The 18,314-nt window shown below is 41.3% G+C and overlaps 1 protein-coding gene across 1 annotated transcript in view; it reads left to right on the top strand.

Annotated features, from left to right (window-relative positions):
- Positions 1 to 18,314, top strand: part of sema6bb (sema domain, transmembrane domain (TM), and cytoplasmic domain, (semaphorin) 6Bb) — a 110,435-nt gene that overhangs the window by 77,023 nt on the left and 15,098 nt on the right. Inside the window, exons 11-16 of the mRNA XM_029499495.1 lie at positions 2,645 to 2,776; positions 3,343 to 3,492; positions 5,055 to 5,234; positions 7,811 to 7,951; positions 10,558 to 10,635; positions 13,940 to 13,998. Coding sequence (XP_029355355.1) covers positions 2,645 to 2,776; positions 3,343 to 3,492; positions 5,055 to 5,234; positions 7,811 to 7,951; positions 10,558 to 10,635; positions 13,940 to 13,998 — 740 coding nt within the window. The remainder of the gene's footprint in view (positions 1 to 2,644; positions 2,777 to 3,342; positions 3,493 to 5,054; positions 5,235 to 7,810; positions 7,952 to 10,557; positions 10,636 to 13,939; positions 13,999 to 18,314) is intronic.

The raw sequence follows: 18,314 nt of genomic DNA, 5'->3' as shown, positions 1-18,314 counted from the left end.
ACTCAGCGTTAAATACAGGACAGGATAAGAATATACACGTTTTGGCCTCTCTGATGCTTCTCTGCTTTTTGCTTTAAAGGAACAAACTTTGACATTTTGGCAAAGGCGTTTATTTGTTTCAGCAAGTAATTTTTTTTAAAGAAAGTGATGCTTGTATCTCCCCTAAAAACTGCTATGCGTCAAACTTCACATACAACACATGAATATGTTGATTAGCGAGCTGTGGAGTTATTGGTCGGCAGATTTCTTTGGGTACAGACAATATTTCCTCCTGTCTTAGCAAACAGTTCACTACCGCGCAGATATGAGCCTATGAGTGTTATCAGACTTTATTTCTTGATAGAAAGCAAATATGTGTATTTTTGAAAGATATCCAGCAGTTTTTGCAAAATGAGAGTGGGCATCGGTTTGCTGAATAAATATCACAAAATACACTTTAGGTTAATTGGAGTAACGACCATGGAGTGTTGTGCGAGGTCACGCCAGCTGCAAGGTCTCCACCCTTGTGGCTTCTGATTTTGCTGGAAAAATGGGATAAAGTGTATTTGAAACTCTGGTTCCATATCAAGCTCGGTAGAAAGTAAATAAATTAACGCCTAAACACAAAGCTCTGAAGGCAAGAAGATATACAAAGACCTACAAGAACTGGTGGAATACTATAATCTTCAGACGAATGACCTCAGATAATCAGATTGAGGGTGTGGGATTTAAATCTTTACTTTCATTAATATTTAACAGCACTTTTGACTGTGGTATGTAGTGAATTTTAAGTCTCTACAACTCATGAAACTTAAACCCCTAATTAAAAAAAATCCTCATTGAAACTCCCCTTTACTCCCACCTTCTTCTTACCATCCTGGTCTACTCTGAGGAGGCAACATGGGATGGTGGATGCTGTCTATTCCAAGCTGTCAGCGAACTTGTGAAATAGTGGGGAAGTACTTTGGACTCAACAGCTGCTCTATCTCAAACAGACACACCAATGTGTGTCTCGGCTGGACAGCCTGTCAATCAGCCTCAGACAAGGGGAAAGAATAAAGGGAGGATAAATTTGGATGAACACGGAGAAATTAAACGAGTCTAATTTGAAAGTAAATAAAGGAATGTAGTCTCCAGAGTGGAGGCTGACTGAGAAAATGAAATTTGTGCGGGGGGGAAAAAAAAAAAAACCCAAAAGCATATGAACGGACCAAGAAGCAAAAGAGGCCAGAATGGAGAGCAAATGAGAGTAATTGGAGGAATTTGGCAAGATAAACAGCCTGGGGCCCTTCTTTTCTGACGTCATCCGGCCAAAGATCCTTACATGAGGCAAACCGAGTGACCTGCAGCAAGCGAGAAAGAAAGAAAGAAAGAAAGAACGAATGGCAGGTGAGAAAAGGCAGAGAAAGGAGGCTGAGCTGGTGTTTGTGCAGACATGTCACACCAAGCATCTGGTACATGAAGCACTGAGAGGGACGCCGTGTCATCCACAGGTTTGAGTCATGTCCCATCCTATTAATGATTAATACTGATAAAAACTGACCTGGTCAACCCCAACAGAAGGACAGAAAAAGCTCGCTGCAAGCAAAAGCCGGTCTTCAGGCGATGCCCTCGTCATCAGTTGGATACTTGTTTTTGAACAAAAAAAGAAACAGATGGGCTTTGTGTGGGATTCATGTAGCAGCAGGCAGCAGGTGACTCAGTCTCTCAGGTTTTTTTACCCATGTATTAGCACTTAGTCATCAGTTCTCACATGGCTTGCACGCCATTAGTCATTGACACTTTCAGAGCAGAAGGCTGAGTCCCAGTACAGGAAGCATGGGATTTTTATTTATTTATTTTTTACAAATTTCTTATCTCATCCTGACGCTGCTCTGTTTAGTTCTGTCTGTAGTTTCTGTAACCATAACACACACACACACACACCCAAAACAGCATCAGACTCAAGGAAGAGTCTAACTTTCTGTGAATGTGTCTTTATTTTTTGCTTGTGACTGTGTGTGTTTTGTCTACAAGCGAGTGCGTGTGTGTGTGTGTGGGCTATGGATACGTCTTGGAACAGATGTTGTGTTCCCTGTTGCAGGGTTCACGAGTAGTTAAGCAGCCTCCGAGGTGCACAGGGCTTTTTTTACTGGAAATACGTGTAGTCGGGTTCATTTACAAGAATCCTCCCCTCCTATTGTTAAAGGCAGAAACTTCTGCGATTCATTTCCTTTTTCATTTTATATTCCAGGAAATTTCAGCCAAAATCTTGTCATGGGTCTAATCTAACTACTGGATTCGATTGTGTATCTGTTCTTCACCCACAGAGTTGACAGCATCGTTTTTTTATCTTCTCCTTCTTTCCATCCATATAATAAATTCCTTCTGTGTTCAACCACTGACTGTCAAAATATGACCAGCTAAAATCCAATTTGTCTTCATCTAATGTCTAAATTTCTATCTCACATTCTCAATTGGCTTCCTATAGTCTTACTTCTTTCCTCGTGTTTGTCTCTTTACCTTCTCTTTTCTTTACAGTCACATTTTTTCCTGTCTCAAAGTAAAACCCACTTCAGAGTCTTCTTTTTTCGTTTTTTCTTTTTTCATCAGGTCAAAGTGTTTTATCAATCAGTGGTCACAGTCTTGGACTACCTGTCTCACCGCTCCGCCTCTGTCTCTGTAGTATCCCAGGTTCGGCGGTGTGTGCATTTGACATGGAGCAGCTGGCGGCGGTGTTCGATGGGAGATTCAAGGAGCAGAAATCACCCGAGTCTATTTGGACGCCCGTTCCAGATGAAGTTATTCCGAAGCCAAGGTGCAGATGGCTGTAATCAATTTATGCACCTGTCTTCAGGTTGTTAATCAGGCAACTGTGAGAAAAAAAATGGTATAATGAACCAATTTTATGAAATTTAGTTAAATCTGCTTCAGAAAGTAGAGTTTGCAAAGTGCAGACCTGTCTACAGTCGGTAAAACGAGTCTGATTCACTGATCCAACACACATTTAGGAAGTGCCGGAAAATACTTCATGTTGTGCTACAGCTTTTAGAAACTCAGTAAAGTCAAAGTCACATAGAGGTGGGAAACCAATTTTTCACAAGCATACAGATCATTCTCTCTGCTGATCTAAAGGCCTCACTTCATGCAACCATCCCTGACCCCCCCCCCCAAAAAAAAAAAAAAATAACTATGAGCTTGTCAGGAAATCAAATCTGTCTCCTGCTGAAAATAAAAGGAAATGTCTGAATTTGAGCCACTCTGAGAAGTCTTGACTGCTTGATCATATAAGGGCATCTTAACAAAGGTCTGAAGTAGTTGGAGAAAAAATGAGAGCGGGATTCTGCTTCTGCTTAACTTGTGCTTTAACTCCTCCGCCTCCAGACCTGGCGGCTGTGCTGTTGAAGGATCCAGGTTTAATTCCTCCAACTCTTTCCCTGATGACATGCTAAACTTCGTCAAGACCCATCCGCTGATGGATGAAGCTGTGCCATCGCTGGGACAAAGACCCTGGATTGTCAGAACCATGGTTAGGTGAGCGCAAACTCAGACAAGCATCCAAACGCCATCTCTGTGTCTCAGAAAACTGTGTTTATACGGCAATAATTTACTGCAGCAAACCTATTATTAATGAAGTGCATGGCCTCTTGAATTATATTTCTTATCCGCTTAATGAGAAACAACTTTTAACAAACTTATTTGACAAGCTGCAAAATGTTCATTTAAAAAACATTTGTAACGTAACATCTCAAATTATTTTCTTATATTAAAGTTAAAGGTCTTTCACAATTATTTTTCAGCACTTATAGCATTTGGTGAAGAAAAAAATATGATTAGATATTGAAAAACTACATTATTAGCACTTTTTTATTGCTTTTATTACTTTAATCAAACCAGAATATGAACCCCAGTCTCTGGTGTTAGAGTCCTTACAAAACAACCATCAACTCCAACCACTTCTTCGTGTCCTCTGTGTAATACTAGAATAACATACCCTCAAATAAACCCAGCAGTAATTGCATTACTTGTAAAACATGTTTTAAACATTTAAGTGCAGTAAAAAAACAAACAAACCCAAAATTTAAATTCTCCAACAAAAAAATAGAGTGTGTTGAATTTTAAGTCACAAATATTGCATGCTGGGTAGTTTGCTAATAAACTTATAAATTTTTGTTTAATTTATGTATTTATTGATTTATTTTAGCTACTTAATGTCTTTATTCAACAGTTAGCAGCGCATCCATTCAAGTCATTACCAGACTTCAAGCCAGAATAGCTCATCAGTTCAAAGCTAAATAAGTTATGAGAACATCTGAAAATGAAAACAAAATAGTAATTGTGAGGAGTCTTAACTTGAAATGAATAAAACCATTCATCCACATTCAATGATAAAACATTCGTTGATGCCTCTGAGGGTTGCAGACACACAGATGTGTGTTTGTGTAAACATGCCCGTGGCCTCTCACATGGCTGCAGGCTCCTTCTGCTGAATTTTATCCTGGTTTGGTGATTTGGTGGAAGCAGCTGTAGCACATCAAGTTTCACATGAATGCGCGTCTTCCTCCTTCCATCGCTCCATCTCCCCGTTTCTCCTCAATCTGCCTTATGGAGTCCCGCTGCTGTCCAGCCACCGGGGGATTACAGGGGCTGGATGTATGTGGAATATTAAACACGCAGCACAACATGGCTTCTGTTCTCGTCTGTTGACTCCCACAGAGGGGACCGTGTGTAGTTCAGTAAGACACAGTAACACTGTTATTGTTCCAGGACGAGCCCATTTACTTGACTCATATTATTAATGACTGAGCGTCTGTCGTAAGAATTTTATTATGCAAATTTGATGAGCATTTTTTTTCTCTCTCTCTGGAATTCATTTCATTTTAAAGTGACTCAAGAGAAAATGACATATGATGATCTAAATTCACAAGAGTCCACATTTTACACCTAAAACAATCGGCTGTAATGCACTTAAATCATAAATTCGCCCTCAGGAGCTGCGTGGCTGTGCTTTTAGCTTCCAAGAAAGAGAAATCCCAAATGAGCCGCACGCCTCTGCAGCAATAATGCAATGCTCTGTCTCTTTCCTGTCTTTGCAGGTACCAGCTGAATAAGATTGTGGTGGATACAGAAGCAGGGTCTTACAGAAACCGGACAGTCCTGTTCCTAGGGTCCAGCAGGGGGACCATCCTCAAGTTCCTGATCATGCCCAACCAGGACAACACCGTTACTAACAACAACATCTTCCTGGAGGAACTTGAGGGATTCAACCCCGATAAGTAAGATGTTATCGCTAAATATAACCAAAATACGAAAGGAATATTTTAACATTTTGTAAAATAAGACCCTCATGTCTGCTTTTTAAATGTGAATCTACAGCCACATAGTTATCTTAACAATAGAAACAGGAGTAAGCAGTTAACTTGGCTCTGTGCAAAGGTAAATAAACCACTTTGGAGCATCTCTAAATCTTGCAGGTCAAATAACTTGCTTCATCCATGTGGAAACTGGAGTGTCTTGTCGTGTTTGGATGGAGGTTACGTGCCCCCTATTATTTCTTGGTAGTGTGCAGCAACTTCCTGGAGTGTTGGTATCACTTTGAGAGCGTCTGAACATGTTAATTAGTGATCTTAAAAGATGTTGTTGCTTGGCAGATTTATTTATTTTTAAATCTTTGGACAAAGCCGTGATGGCAGTTGCCTCCTCTTTTTAATCGTTATGCCGACATAACCGACTGTTTCAGCCGCATGCCCCAAAATGTCAAACTATTCCTTTACGACACAAAGCAGGGATGGATGTCAAACAGCTGACGGAGAGGAAAGGGTTAAATGACTAACTGCCGTTGATGTATACACACTGAGGGGTCGTGGTGACACTCAGAGAAAAAAAGCATTGCAGAAAGAGAGGTAGAGAGGAAAAACACAGAGCCTCCTGACGACATGACGTCCTGAATTATGCAGTAAGCTTCACCTTTTTTTCAGAGACGTACACATAATTGTGCGGGATCAGCCTGAGACGGCGCAACCAAACGCAGAGAATGACAATGGGGCAAAGAGAAAAGAACAGGATTAGAGTCTAATATTCATTATCAAATCTGAACATCTTCTGATGAGGTGGGGCTGTACTGTAGGATGGCATTTGGGGAAAGACATGAGAAAGTAAAAGGATGATGACAAAATCACATTAGCTTTAATCTTGACAACAATTACACTCTGCCAGGGGAAAAAAAAAAAAAGACCCTTTATTCCCAGAAGCTGAATCAGATTTAATATCTGCATCTTGACAAAAGATTCGGAGTGGAATCGTGCCTCTTGTCACTGTCTCATTAGCATTTCTCATGAAAGGTTGGGCTTCATTGGATATCCATCAGTAAGTAAGGAACGCTGAGCACAATGCCTGTTCAGTCTTAATTTTTGCTTTTGTTCTTTGTTGAGATGCACCGTTCGACGCAGAGAGAGCTGCAGGGTGGAGGGTAGAAGATTGTCACACAGATGCTGCCACATTTGGCTGCAGAATATCTTTCACCAGCGCCAATTAGAGGCGTTTTAAAATAAACTATGTGTTTCCAGACACTAGCTTTCCATCGTGCTAACTGTGCTCCCTGATACATATGCCAAATTTTCTGCAGCAAAAGGCGAAAAAGGGATTATTTCTCGAACCAACTGGCTGGAAAAACACTTTCTCTCTCACTTTCAATCTACTTGTACTGTTTCATTTCTTATTTGGTCATCAGCTTCTCTCCTTCCCCCTTTCCCATACAAAATGTGCTCAACAATTTGTGTCCCAGCTCATTTGTTCAGCTTCACGCATGACAAAAATGAGGAATAGGGATGGCAAGTGAAAGAAAGGGGGACTGTGTGATGAATGAGCTGGAATAGACTGGAGACAGTGTGCCCGTGTGTGAGGGTTAATTTGGTGGGCATGCTGAGCCCACCAGGAGGTCACTGACAGTCCAGCTATCACAGCAGTCGGTTAGCTAATCGGGAGACAGAGCGAAGCAACAGCAGCCAGCCCCCCTCCAATCCCAAACTCACCCAACACACACTGACAAAGTAAAGCCTTGTGTACAATGGACCTCGGGGTGCGCTGATGCAGGGACTCTCGTGTTCAGGGGACGAACATGGGAAGAAGTCACTGCTTTAGCACTGCTGTGCTGTTCTAGTTAACCATCAAACCTGCGTTTGCTCCTCCTTCTTCACCCCGGTTCTGCCTCTCCACTTTGATTTCTGTTGTCTTGGCTTTTTTTTTTTTTTTTTGTCTTCTTCTAGATTTGTTAATTACTCGTCCTTTTTTTTCTCCATCCATCCTTTTCCTTACCTTCTGTGATACCAGCCTTGAAGAATGACTCACCACTTGGCCTGAGCAGAATGATAGATTTATCCTAATGACTGTTTGTGCGCTGCAATGTTATTACCATAAACCATCCACGTACAACTGATGCATGAGTGCACATGTGCATAAAAAGGTATAAATCTGCATCACGAAGGCAGGCTGTTGCTGACTATAGTAGCCCGGGGTGCCAATTAGATTCAACTCCTGAGTGTGTTTGTGTGTGTGTGTGTGTGTTTTATGACCAACCAACCCCTCAAACCTCTACAATAAACTCAGCACATATTTGGGTTGGACCTGTAACATCCAGCAACAAGGATGGTTTCCTATTATTGTTCGTATGGCTTTTATTTGTCACAGTTGAGTCATGAGGAATGCCTTATTCTTCTGATGTAATGCTCAGAGTGAGGTCAGAGAGTTAATGTCTGGTAATTACCTAATGCATCTTTTTGGTTCTATGTAAACCTGCCTGGTTATGTTTATGTGTTTATGTGTTTTGTTTTTTTGTTTGTTTGTGTTTTTCCAGGTGTGCTGAAGACACTCCTCAGGCCCGGCAGCTGTTGTCTCTGACTCTGGACCGGACGAGCCACACTCTCCTCCTCGCCTTTCCCTCCTGTGTGGTCAGAGTACCAGTGGCACGCTGCCAGCTCTACTCCCGATGCATGAAGTAAGTCCCCACCAAGCACAGTGCGCGAAGGAAGCCTAAAGTGCAGCAGGGGCAGCATAATAAAAAGCTCAGGTGGCCATACAGGAAGCATCCTACATTCACAAGTGTCCTTGAGGAAGACAGAGTCGAGTGCTACCAGCTCCTGACCTGAATTTTTTTGCAATGATAATAAAAATAACAACAGTCACAGTGCCCTTGAGCAAGGTGATAAACTGTTATGCCCAAATCACCCAAAACACATTAAAATGTGCCAGTAAAGTGGAAGAAAATGCTGTTGAAAGCTGTTAATGTAATACACCCTGAGTGAAAGTAACACTGTCTTAATGTCTGTCAACAATTTTAACTTTATCATAGATGCACTGTAATTCTGCTACATGATAATAAGAATAATTTTTGACGATTTCTGACGATTTCTGACGATATGATACATAAGCATGTGAATAAATCAACATTATCATCATACAAACAAAAGACAGGGTTAGCGTTAGAAAATAAGAGAAATAGAAGTTAGAAATAATAGTAGAAATAATAGCACCAAATGTAATTTTCCATACTTTCTTAATCCACATTATCAGACTATAAAAAGGCAAAAAGATGTTTCTCAGTTAGTGTCGTGAATGTCTTTAACTCCGAAGAGCAGAGGCAGAAAAGTAGACCAATCCCATTTAAACATAAACATGCATATATTAAAAGTGATGTATTCCATATCATTCAGAGTGAATGATACTTCATCTGCATACGCCCACAACAACACCGCAGCACAACCTCACTCTCTCCGGCTGGCATGCTCACTGAGCTTTGATGCCTGCGCCTGTGGCCTGCTAGGCTCCACTGACACATTAACACAAACTGGTACACACACACACACACACACACACACACACATCAGCCGTGCAAGCGTGCTCAGTGAACCAGGTGAGTCATACAAGAGAGAAATCCAGAGCACATAAGCGAATGTTCACATGCTTTCTGAGGCATATCAAATGTGACCGTTTATGTATTTAGAAGTGAGCATGGGAAGTAATTTGCACGTACATTCCCAGATTTCTCCATGGCGCTTCAGCAGCTTCACTTTTTTTTTTTTTTTTTTTTTAAACCTTTATGAGGGTGTTTTCTAATCTAGGATGTTAACAGCTAATGGACTGACCAGCTTTCAGCCTAGATGGTCAAATAAATCATTAATAATTTAACATCTTACAGTAAATGGTCTGCTCTGCAGAGTTTACAAGGAATACACTCGCAGGTTGACCTTTTGACATCTATTACGCTGTTTTGCAGCCGACCACTGAGCAAGTTGACCATATCGGAGGTTTTGCTTGCTGTATTTCTGATTAAATCCTTACAAGCTACTTTACCATCCTGCCACAGACCTTCAGAGAGACGTCCTACTTTTCAGGGACACGGGGCTTTTATACTGGTAATTCTTTCCAGTGAACATCTCACCATCTATATATTTTTATCAGAATCACATTATCATTGAGCAGTGGTGTAACGATGAGCAACCAGCATTTCTTCACTCAAGGGCATATCTCATATCTGATGTTTTATAGATTAATAACAAATCTGGAGGAGAATGGGGTGGAAAAACAATCTCATTTATTAACCATGAAATGTCTGAACACTTTGAATCAGGAGTCTTAAACAGCAGAAATGCTGTCAAAAGGTGACTGTAATGGACAGGTTTGGTATGAAGAGCCTTTTTGAATGCAGTCACTTGAATGGCTCATCTTCTTTCTCATTTCAGTATTTTTGCACATAACATTCATATTCAAGAAATCCTGCTAGTGTTGAGGTTCCCATTTTCCACTGGATTTAACATTTAATCAAGCTCCACTTTAGCAGAGCCTCAACAGGAAAGCACTGATAATCCACGGATGTATCTGCATTAATCTATTATTGTAAGGCTGACGTTAGGTAGCTCAGTTTTCATTTTAAATCAGTGTGGTTGCTAGCTGGTTCGTGCAATACCTATTACTTAGACTGAGAAAGCGCCTGATGTATTTTCTCTTTGGTCGCATGATATAAATGGTACAGACAAAATGTTCTGTGCAGGTCACACAACAGGAAAAGGAGAGTAAGTCGAAGTGCTAGATTTTGTAGTTAGCGCTTTATTCTTCCACCTTCAGATCTCACCTATAATTAAATAATTAAATGTAATAATAATTTAATTTTGAATTTGATTTTTCCAGGGTTTTTCTTTTTCAGTAACTGCACTGCAAGTTTTTCACTTTGAAATACCTTTCAGAGTCAATAATGCACTTCCACGCGTGTGTCACTTCCACACACTAACAAGGTTTTGTTTTTTTTGTTTGTTTTTTTAACTATGGCTGCTATGAAGTGCATTGTCTCACCCCAACTAGATGACAAAATATTCACTGAGATGAATAATATTATCAAGCAAGTTTCACAGGCTGTAAATGAACGTCTGTGGCCTCCTCGGAGATAGAAAAACAGTCAATAAATCTGTGACACTCTTTGGAAAAATTGAATAAATTGCTTTTGTTTGTGTTTGTGAGTATTGTCCTTTAAATTACAGTCAAGCTCAAGGAAAGCAGGACAAACAACGGCGAGTCAAAGTGACAAGGTGAATTTTTGTGTCTCTGCAGGAACTGTATCGCCTCCAGGGATCCGTACTGTGGCTGGACCAGAGGAAGCACCTGTTCTTTCCTTAGACCTGGGACCAGGTATGACGCGCACACACACACACACACACACACACTGTGTGCTCCACTTCATGCATTACGCAGTACCTTACTGCCACCTTGTCTGCTTTAATCCCCTGTCCATCTGAAGTGCTGTTTGACCACCTCTTTCTGTTCTTTCTCTTTAATACACCTTTTCTTCAATTTAGTTTTTCTTTTGATTCATTTCTACCGTTATTCTTCCTCCAAAGGTTATTTTACTGACAGTACACCCGCTGAAACATCCCATAAATGATTTATTTGCTCTTGAAGTTCTGTCTGCAAGTATTCGTGCCTCTGAGTAACATCGGTCCCTTCTAAGTAGCCTGCCGCACCGTCTGCTCTGTTTACCCTTATTGATCCAACATGTCTGCAGCTGCTGTGTAACTAACATAGAAGACTCTGCAGGTGTTGTGTCTGTTGCGTAACGCTGGCTTGTGCACCGGTACCCAGTCGGTGTGTTTTGTGTGTGTGTGTGTGTGTGTGTGACCTCCCTCTTCTCCTGCTGCTGAAACACAGCGGTCGGTCTCGACAGCTCACCTCTGGTTGAAGCTTTCTCCCTCCAGTGAAATCAATCTCTCTTTAGTCAGGCTGCTTACTGAATTAGGCTTTCCAAACACAGGTATAGCGCCAGCAGAACAGACAACAAGGGCCTTAAAGACCACCTCAGGCTGCCTGCTTATGCTATTAAAGGCCGCTGTGTTGGCCTTGATTTGATTTACCAAGAGCGGTCAACCCAACAATCGATTTTGCATCGAGTTACCGTGGATTTCCTCCTTGTGGAATAATGCAACCTCTCTCTGCAAACTGACGCCAGAGGAGAAATCAGCAATTGGCATTATATAACATCAGCTTCAGATGTGGGCGATTTCTGAGAAAGAGAACTTTTGTACTTTTTAATTAAAGAAGTTGCTGTGGTTATTTTACTGGGAGGCTTTTACTTATATTGTTACTAATTTTGTTCACTGTAGTTGTGGTTTTTGCCGAACAAAGTGATACAAACTCTGTGTCAAACCAAGCATTTATTTATTATGGTGAAGTATTTCAACAATTTTTTCATTATTTTTATCAACCAGCTTTTGGCCAACAAATAATATTTAGCATTTTATTGAATTATCTCTGCTGTTACATAGCCTTTCCCCATCCTCTCTGGAGCAGCAAGTATCCCCTGGACAGGAATCTGTAAACATCATCAACAGCACTGCATGCGTCTGGTCTTTGTCATTTTCTGCTTTATAATGAAGCCTGGGGGAATTAGTTTGAATAATAACAACAACAAGAAAAAAGAAACTAAAAATATACACATACGGCTCCACAAACAGATTTAATGTATATTAAATAAATGACTCACAGTCCATGGGAGGCAGCCAACCCAGCACAAAACATTGTTCTTTATTAAACTGACAATCGCTGTAGGTTGGTTGCGCAGTTGCACCCATTTGTCAGAATGTTTTCAAGGCATTAAAAGCACAAATGTTGGCTGTTGCTGCCAGAGCCTTTAGCTAATTGCAGAATGCTGATCTCTCTGTCTCTCGTCCCAATGAGCTCAGTTTAACATCCTCGGGCGGTGCATGCTCCGGTTCCTCAAAGGTTGTTTGTGCGCCAAATGGAGCTTTAGTGTTAAACCATGAAGAACTTGAGATGGCTGTTCACTTCTGAGCAGCAGACTTCCGTATAAGTCCAGCGTCATCGCTGATTTCGACTAATCTATTAAAGCAACAGATCAAGACAAAGGAACGTATGTCTGTGCATTGTAAATTAATAGCATCCACCCACTCGGAAATTAAATTTTAATTACATTTTTTTCTGACATGGTTAGTTCCCCGGAGGCTTGTAACTTCAGATCATTTACATCTTAACCTCGTATAAATTATTACATAGGCTTGCATCAGATCAGGGCATCAGTGCTGCCAAGTGCTCCCTGATATAACAGATCCTCCCTACGACAACCCTGTGTGTGAGTCATGTCTCTTTGGATCAAATCAATTTATAGATCCCACATTAAAGTCAAAGGGATTTTATTTTTATCTGAGGAGGAATAGTTTGACATCTCACCAAGAGATACTGTAAATGAGGCCAACCAAAAGAGGGTTTGAGAACATAAATCACAGATTAAACAGATACAAGTGGGACAAAAAAAGGCTCAATGAAGGCGTTTTAAAGGTATAAAGTTGCCTTCGTACAGAGCCAGGCCAGCTGGTTCTCTTGGTTTACGGAGGTTTAACTGAACTAAACTCAGATCTTACTCACAGCAAAGAAAGCACATTTCCCAACATGTCAAACGAATAGACTTTTTTGTGGTATCTCAGTTTCCACAAACCAGCACTATGTAACTTGGACAGAGTCACGAGTGTGCGTTTTCCTACATCAGACACCATCGGACATCTAGTGTTAGTAAAAGGTTCTCTCTTTCACAGCTTCATAGTTTCGTGTCATTGCAGAAGTGACAATAGCCGTGTCTCACATGGATTACTTAATGTATCCACTGCATGGCCTTCAGTGGAAATGTACCCTGTGCTGAACGAAGCACGCTGACATCTGCACAAAAAACACACACCTCCTCGGTCTGTCCATTTCAGCTTCTCTCTGCCCCCCCCCCACGCCATTCAACACATCTGAAAGCAGATGTGTTTTTCTTTATAAGCACCTGGTTTGTGTGCTGTTCTCATTTCCTCTGCTTCCTCACTTCATCATGTATTATTGTCGACAGAGTTTGCCATGTTCCCCTTTCACCCAAATGGAAAATAGGTTTTTGAAGCACAGGCACTGGAGTTACACAAGATATGTCATCTGTTTTTTGTTTTTTGTTTTTTTTTTTTTCAATAATAGGAAGAGTTTGGGGTTTTGCTTTCTGACAAACTACTTTTTAATAACAGCTTTCTCATGAAGTCGATATTATTACTTGACAGATAATACATTAACACGAGAGGCATGAGGTTTATATTTACACCACAAATACCTAATGTAAAGACAAGAGTGCTGACCTAAAAATGAATAAATGAGTTGAAATGAATGACCAAATTGGTTTACTTTCAACAATAGTGATGATTATTGTGGGTTAGTTGGCAGCTCATAGGCACGTCTGCTCTTTTTTCCATTTTAAACGTTATTTTTCTCACTGGGAGAAAACAACAACAACACACAAAAAAAACAAATCGATGTCAAAGGAGCTTCCAGAGACATACGCTTCCTTGGTACTTGTCCTCTGCCGTAACATTGAGATAGGTTTCCTCTATCAGGGTGAATCTGTGTTGTGTGTCAGTGGCCGGGCCTTCTGATTAATGGCTGTGTCCCCTCTCCTCTGCAGACTGCCGTTCGAGCAAGATGTTGAACAGGGAAACGTGGCCCACTTGGGTGACTGCGACGGTAAGAGGAGTGACTCTCCATCTGTGTGTGTGTCTTTGTGTTTGCCCATAGATGTTAAAGGTAATTGTGCTCATCTTTGCCCAGAACATAACGGTACGGTTTATACAGAGGAAATCCACAAATCAGCACAAAGACAAATCCCAGTCCACCTCACCGCTCTGCAGTTTCTCACTTTTCCCAAGAGTCACCACCAACACCTCACATGAAGGCGATCTGCTGGTTTCATTTTGTTTCTGTGCTGGCAAGAAAATCCCTGTATGTTTTAGCTGACTTTGTTCTCCTTGCTGTTTACTCTGTTCCTACTTGTATGCTAACTTAGCTTTAGTCTGGTAGGTTTTGTTGAGGGTGCATGGTGGGTAATTTTATTCAGCTCAAATCCCCCCCCGTCCTGTTTCGTTGTGAAAATAGAAATGTTACACAGCAAAACAAAATCTCTATTCTAGCTACACAGAGGTTTTGGATATTCCCATGTCAACCCCCCCACCCCGCTTTGATGTGAGCTCTAATTCCAATGTGTGCAAATTAATGCTTTGCTTCTGAAAGTTCCCCAAGTTCGTGTGGCGTGCTCCCGGAGAAAAGAACAGATAAATATTGTATAATCAGAACCCGCATGCAAAGCTAATCCTGTTTTAGATGCTGCTCTCTCACTTCAGGTCCTCCGACCAGCACGCCACAGGGGACAGCCTGTGTGACTGATGGCTGATGCTCTTTCCGTGCACAGCGAAGCCAAGCTTGTTATGTTTTCATTAAGCCCATGTCTAGGTCCTTATAGAACATGTGGAGGACCTTATTCAAACTTTGAGTTTCTAACTTGACGTCTGTTTCATTTAAAACAGGCTGTGCTCTGCATCGACCCCTGTTTTTTATTTATTTATTTATTATTTTTTTAATCACGTGAACTTGATGAAAAATGTGAGAATTTTCTTTTTTCTTCACAAGAGAACAGCACTTCAGCAGATACATGCTGTTGTGCAGAAAGCCAAGAATTAAAAGTGCAACTTCTCTGATCATTATCGTCTTGTGCACCACACCAGTGGGCGACAGATGAGCATAATTACACATGCTTGCCGCTAATGGACTGTTTTACAAGCTCCAGTCCTGGCTCCTCTGCTGTACTTGTTACATCTTGAACATTAGTGCACAGCCATAAGGTCAGATAAATGTAATGACACTGATACAGAAGGTGGAGTTATATCAGTTTTCTCCTTGCTGCACAATGTACTGTAGCTCATAAAGAAATTCCTATCATCCCTTCACCAGCAATTAAACTTTTCGCTTTGACAAAGTTAGAAAGGTCAAATGAAGGCGGCCGAAATCCTCTGACTTGTTGCTAATCTATAAATATCAGGCACCTAGACATACTGTCTTTCTCTCAGTCATTTCCTGCACTTGCTCCATATGCCTGTAATATCGCGCCATGTGGAATGAATGAAACTGAGCAATGGAGCACCAGGTGGCTTCTCCTTGACATATTGTGGCTCTGTTTTTATTTCATTTCCCACATGATTTTAGACATCAGCTAAATGAAAACATGTCAATGGAAAACAAGAGACACTTTCTCAAAGCATAAGGAAGGCGGGTTTTTTATTGGCTGTGTACACATCACCTCGAGTAAGGATGTTAAAACAAATATTATATTCTAAGCAAAAAACATGATACATATGATGTAGAAAAAAACAGATTCCCCTTTCTTTTATTGAGATTGTATACCAGACCTTGTTCTAGGAACTGAGTTATGTCATGGTTAATGTAGTGAAAAGACTTCTAAGACGCACAGGGTCAATCTTCTGCAGCTAATATGGACCATAACAGTTATCCTATGTTAATCAAAATGGTCTTCCCTTAGACCCAAGTTTATTTCAACAGCAGACACAAGAGCTCTACCTCTCACGCTGTGTGATACTTACTGTGATTAATCAACTGGCTTTGATGTGTAATGTTAGTGAAGCGCTTCTTTAAACTGCCCGCAAATATGAAGCAGAATATGAATTTTCGGATTTGTGCGCATTAGTTAGCCGAGTCAAACTGAGATGAAAGTGCCTTCTCTTCTTGGACCTGTGTCAAATAGAGACGTACGACCAAACTCTTAGGCCCTGACTTTGAGGAATGTCGTAGCTGTCAGGCATATTTGTGCCTGCATCTGATCCGCCATGAAGTACACCCAAGCTGAACTCTCTCGAGCTCGGTTGTCACTGGATGAATGAGAGCTGCTGGGCTGGGATGGCGTCAGCGTGAGCCAGCATCTATCCGACGGCTGCCACCAACACTTTATCTCAGATATTGTGATGAACTCGGTGCGGCCTATCTCTTCATTGTACCTCTTTTTTTTTTTTTTTTGACACTTTCATTGTTTCTCATATGGATGTTTTCCCTCTGTGTTTCCCGTTCCTAGTTAACACTGAGTCCATCTTTCTTTGTCTTCTTGCGAGACAGATTCTCTCAGCCATCTGCAAACACAATATTCAGTCAGAAGAAGACAAAGAGGCACAGCTTCAATTGGCTTGTTATGACAAACTGTCACCGACACCGCTAAGACTTTGAGAACTGCCTGTACTCCCTCTCTATATGTGTGTCTCAGCATCTTTCTCTGTGCCTCCCTTCGCATGCCCTATTCCTCAATGTGCATTTGTGTCCTTACAAATACACACACATACTCCACGGATTTGTGTGTGTTTGTAAGCAGACACACAAACACGAGCTCCTCGGGGACTTGGATTGGTGAAACAGACAGAAGGCTTTTGGTTTGTGAATATTTCATATCTCTATATTGGACTCATTCCACCTGCCTGGATCTTGACCCAGCAGATGGGAGGTGAGATACGGCCTGGCCTATCTAACTCTCTTTGGGGAAATTCGGCAATCTCATTTTCACTCTCTCTTTGCTTACTTCTTCCCACGAGGAAGAGTCTCTTTCTGCAGCTGCGTGTCAAACTAGATTTTCCCTCTCCTGCTTCCAGACATGATAAAAATTCTAACTATCTTCACCAGTCACTTTTTATTATTTTATTTATTTATTTTTTAATTACCTAATGAAATATCTTAAGACATTTCCTTATTAAGACTGTTGCTAATTGTGAGTTATGGGGTTAGAGCGTCTGACATGTCTCCAGTGGATCACAAGATAAATCTGAGAGGTTATAAAATGGCTCCCTAGTCTGTGCCTTTTTACTCAGGACCAGAGTTTTACCTCCTCGGGCACCTAATGAAACAATTTGATACATTTACACGGAGAAAATTCTTTTTGGCACCAATATGTAACCAGTGGGTTTGTAAAGAGATATTTTATTTGCTGAGGAAACCAAAAGGCAGAAACCTTTTAGGTATATAATAGATGGAAGCTTTTTTTGCATCTGAGCCTATTTTAGGTTGTGTTTTTAATGTGCGGGAATTTGCTCTGTGACACTTTTCAGTGCCGTCAGTGTATGAATCAAATTTTCACTCATGATGGCAGAAATCTGAAAGACAGATATCTAAAATCTCCTCATTTCAAAGCAAGTCTGTCTGTGTGGCCTGAATATTTTTCGTGAGAAAATGTGTTTTTCATAATTGGTCTGAACTTGCCCTTGAGTTTAAGTGAGCTACATTCGGCTTTTTAAGGCGAAATTATGCAATTTTTCTGAGAAAAGCATTGCACCAAAGTCTTTACTCCTCGACTGCTTCTCTTCCTCGTGCCTCATTCCTTTTCAGCCATAGTCACTGCAACAGTGATTTCAGAGCAGCCTTGTCGTCAGACCTCAAAGGGAGATGGATGGACATCCTTACTTAAGGCCCAGCTAACTGCCTCCCCTCTCCCCTTAGCCAGAGAGAAGCAGTTGCTGGAAGGAGAATCGATTTTCATCTCTCCTCTGGCTGATGGCAGTCGAACAGATATCAAGGGTGATTCTGCAAGGAGCAAAGAAGAGACGTGGTGGGGGGGGGGGGGTTGCTGGGTAAATCAAATCAAGGAGTAGGGAGCAGAGCAGAAGAATGAGTGAGGGATTGGGAGATCATAGGAAGAAGGCAAACTTTGAGGACTGAAAGAGTGAAACTGTTTGGAGGATCAGAAGTGTGGAGTCAAAAGGGCATAGAAGATAAGAAGCAGAGTGATGGAGAGAGAGAGAGGACAGGAAAAGTATGGCTGGAGGGGGAGAGAAAGATGTGGGTGGCAAAGAGGTAATCACATGTGGATGTTGGGGCAGGGGGCAGTTATTTTCATGGGGCCAGTGTGACAAATGGTCGAAGAGCTCCAGCAGCATCTCCTGTGTCACAGTGCTGTCACTGGTCTCCTCTGTGGGCTCGGCGCCAGGCTGTAACTCTGCCAAGGTGATACAAACCAA

This window comes from Echeneis naucrates, chromosome 4 (assembly GCF_900963305.1).
Source record: "Echeneis naucrates chromosome 4, fEcheNa1.1, whole genome shotgun sequence".
NCBI lineage: Eukaryota > Metazoa > Chordata > Actinopteri > Carangiformes > Echeneidae > Echeneis > Echeneis naucrates.
Note: the sequence above shows the minus strand (reverse complement) of the source record. Positions and strands in the feature narration are given on the sequence as shown.